At 36.9% G+C, this 1,982-nt stretch overlaps 1 protein-coding gene across 1 annotated transcript; it reads right to left on the reverse strand.

The window, feature by feature from the left end:
- Positions 1-652: 652 nt before the first annotated feature.
- On the reverse strand, positions 653-1,597 carry LOC102813668 (olfactory receptor 8H1-like). Its single transcript, XM_006877580.1, has one exon. It carries the CDS (start codon positions 1,595-1,597, stop codon positions 653-655), a length of 945 nt encoding a protein of 314 aa, XP_006877642.1.
- Positions 1,598-1,982: the final 385 nt, after the last annotated feature.

The raw sequence follows: 1,982 nt of genomic DNA on the forward strand, positions 1-1,982 counted from the left end.
GTTCACAGATGAGTGCTGTAAGTGCTGTCCCTGGACCTCTTAAATTTACAAATATGCACATATTCTAACGGGAATAATGAACAATTCATGAGCAATGCCTTAACAGCTTTGCTTTTTATTTTCTGAGATTTAAACTTCATCATAATTCAAGGGATACACTGGTATGACTCTGTGGGTTAATGTGTTAGACTGCAAAATTAGTTTGAACTGCAAAGTTAGTTAGAACAGCAGGATCAGTGATTCAAACTCAAAAGCCACTCCTTGGAAGCCCTATACAGGGTCACTATAGGTTGGAACCAATTCAATGGCACTTAAAAACAACAATATAATTCTAGGGAAGAGATATTAATATATATTAATTTCTCACTTAACAAAACTTAGAGTAGTTACTAGGGTCATGTTCAAAGGGTAGCTGAACTAGAATTTAAAACCTGAAATGTCTAATTGTGTCATTGTAAAGTAGGAACTCCTAACCACTGTGCTATACACTTTTTATCTGTGTAATACATCAAATACCTAGTGAAACTGTTTTAGTTTTTGCCAAAATATTATCAAAAACAGAAACAGAGAATAATTCAAACATTAAATTGTTTTAAGTGAGAAACATGAAAGGAATGCCCAGTATGGCTTTAAATATTTCAGATCACTATCATCATAAAAGCCTCCTGCTCCCTCTCTTCTTCTTAATTCTAATGAGAGCATTTTTCACTTCTTTGTTCCTAAGACTATAAATGAGTGGATTCAGCATAGGGATGACAATACTATAAAAAACAGAGGCCACTTGGTCTTTGCCCAAGGTGTAGGACCTACTAGGCTTTACGTAAGTGAACATCATGGAACCATAGAAGACGGTGACTCCCAGGAAGTGGGAGGCACAGGTAGAAAAGGCTTTTCTCTTTCCTGATGTGGAATTGATCTTCAGGATAGCAGAGACAATGGAAACATAGGATACACCAACTATGCTGGCAGATGCTACTAAAGTGAAACAAGCAAAAGTGAATATTACGATCTCAACATTATGTGTGTCAGTGCATGAGAGGGCTAATACTGGGGCTGTGTCACAGAAAAAGTGGTGGACTACATTGGAGTTACAGAAATGCAGAGTGTTCATGCCAATCACACTGACAGTGGAATCAATAAAGCCAATCATGTAGGATGCCATGATGAGGGAGCAGCAATGTGTAGTGGACATAATAACTGGGTATTGTAGAGGTTTGCTGATAGCCACGTAGCGGTCATAGGCCATCGAAGAGAGAAGAAAACATTCAGTGGCAGCCAAGGTGATAAAAAAGTACATTTGGCTGAAGCAACCCCCAAATGAAATATGTTTTTTGGAAGTCAGTAAGTTCTCTAAAGTTTTAGGGGTAATGACAGTTGAGTAACTGAGATCAAGAGATGACAGGTGACTGAGGAAAAAATACATAGGGGTGTGCAGCTGGAGATCCAGGTGAATTGTCAGAATCATCCCTGCATTTCCCAGCACAGTAATCAAGTATATCAGGAGAAAGAGATTAAAGAGGAACAGCTGGATCTCCTCAGACTCTGTCAATCCCACGAGGATGAAGTCAGACACGTTAGTGTTATTTCTACTTCCCATACTGCATAACGTCTCCAAACTGTTGGACATGAAAGTTAATATTTAGAATCAGTGATTTCATATTGAGTTTTCTTTATATGAATGGCCTGATATTTAAAAGATACAGTTTTCTCTTTCCAGAATTTGATAACTAAGAGTAGTTTACAAAATATGACTGAACAAAATCTTAATCTTACTACAATATATAAAGATGGTTATAAGATGACATTGGATAATGTATAATAAAAAGTAACACACATTATGTAATTAGAATTTAAATACCAATATTCTCAGTACTTCCCTTTATTAACAGTTTTGGTTGTGGTGATGGTTATGTGTCTTGGAATCATTTTGACTCAGTGACCCTGCATAGGGTTTCCAAGGCTATAAATCTTTACAGGAACAG

Source organism: Chrysochloris asiatica, unplaced genomic scaffold (genome assembly GCF_000296735.1).
Source record: "Chrysochloris asiatica unplaced genomic scaffold, ChrAsi1.0 scaffold00531, whole genome shotgun sequence".
NCBI classification, from domain to species: domain Eukaryota; kingdom Metazoa; phylum Chordata; class Mammalia; order Afrosoricida; family Chrysochloridae; genus Chrysochloris; species Chrysochloris asiatica.

Bases quoted from the DNA above. Each gene is read 5' to 3' on its own strand.
- LOC102813668 (XM_006877580.1), bottom strand. From the start codon at position 1,597: ATGGGAAGTAGAAATAACACTAACGTGTCTGACTTCATCCTCGTGGGA.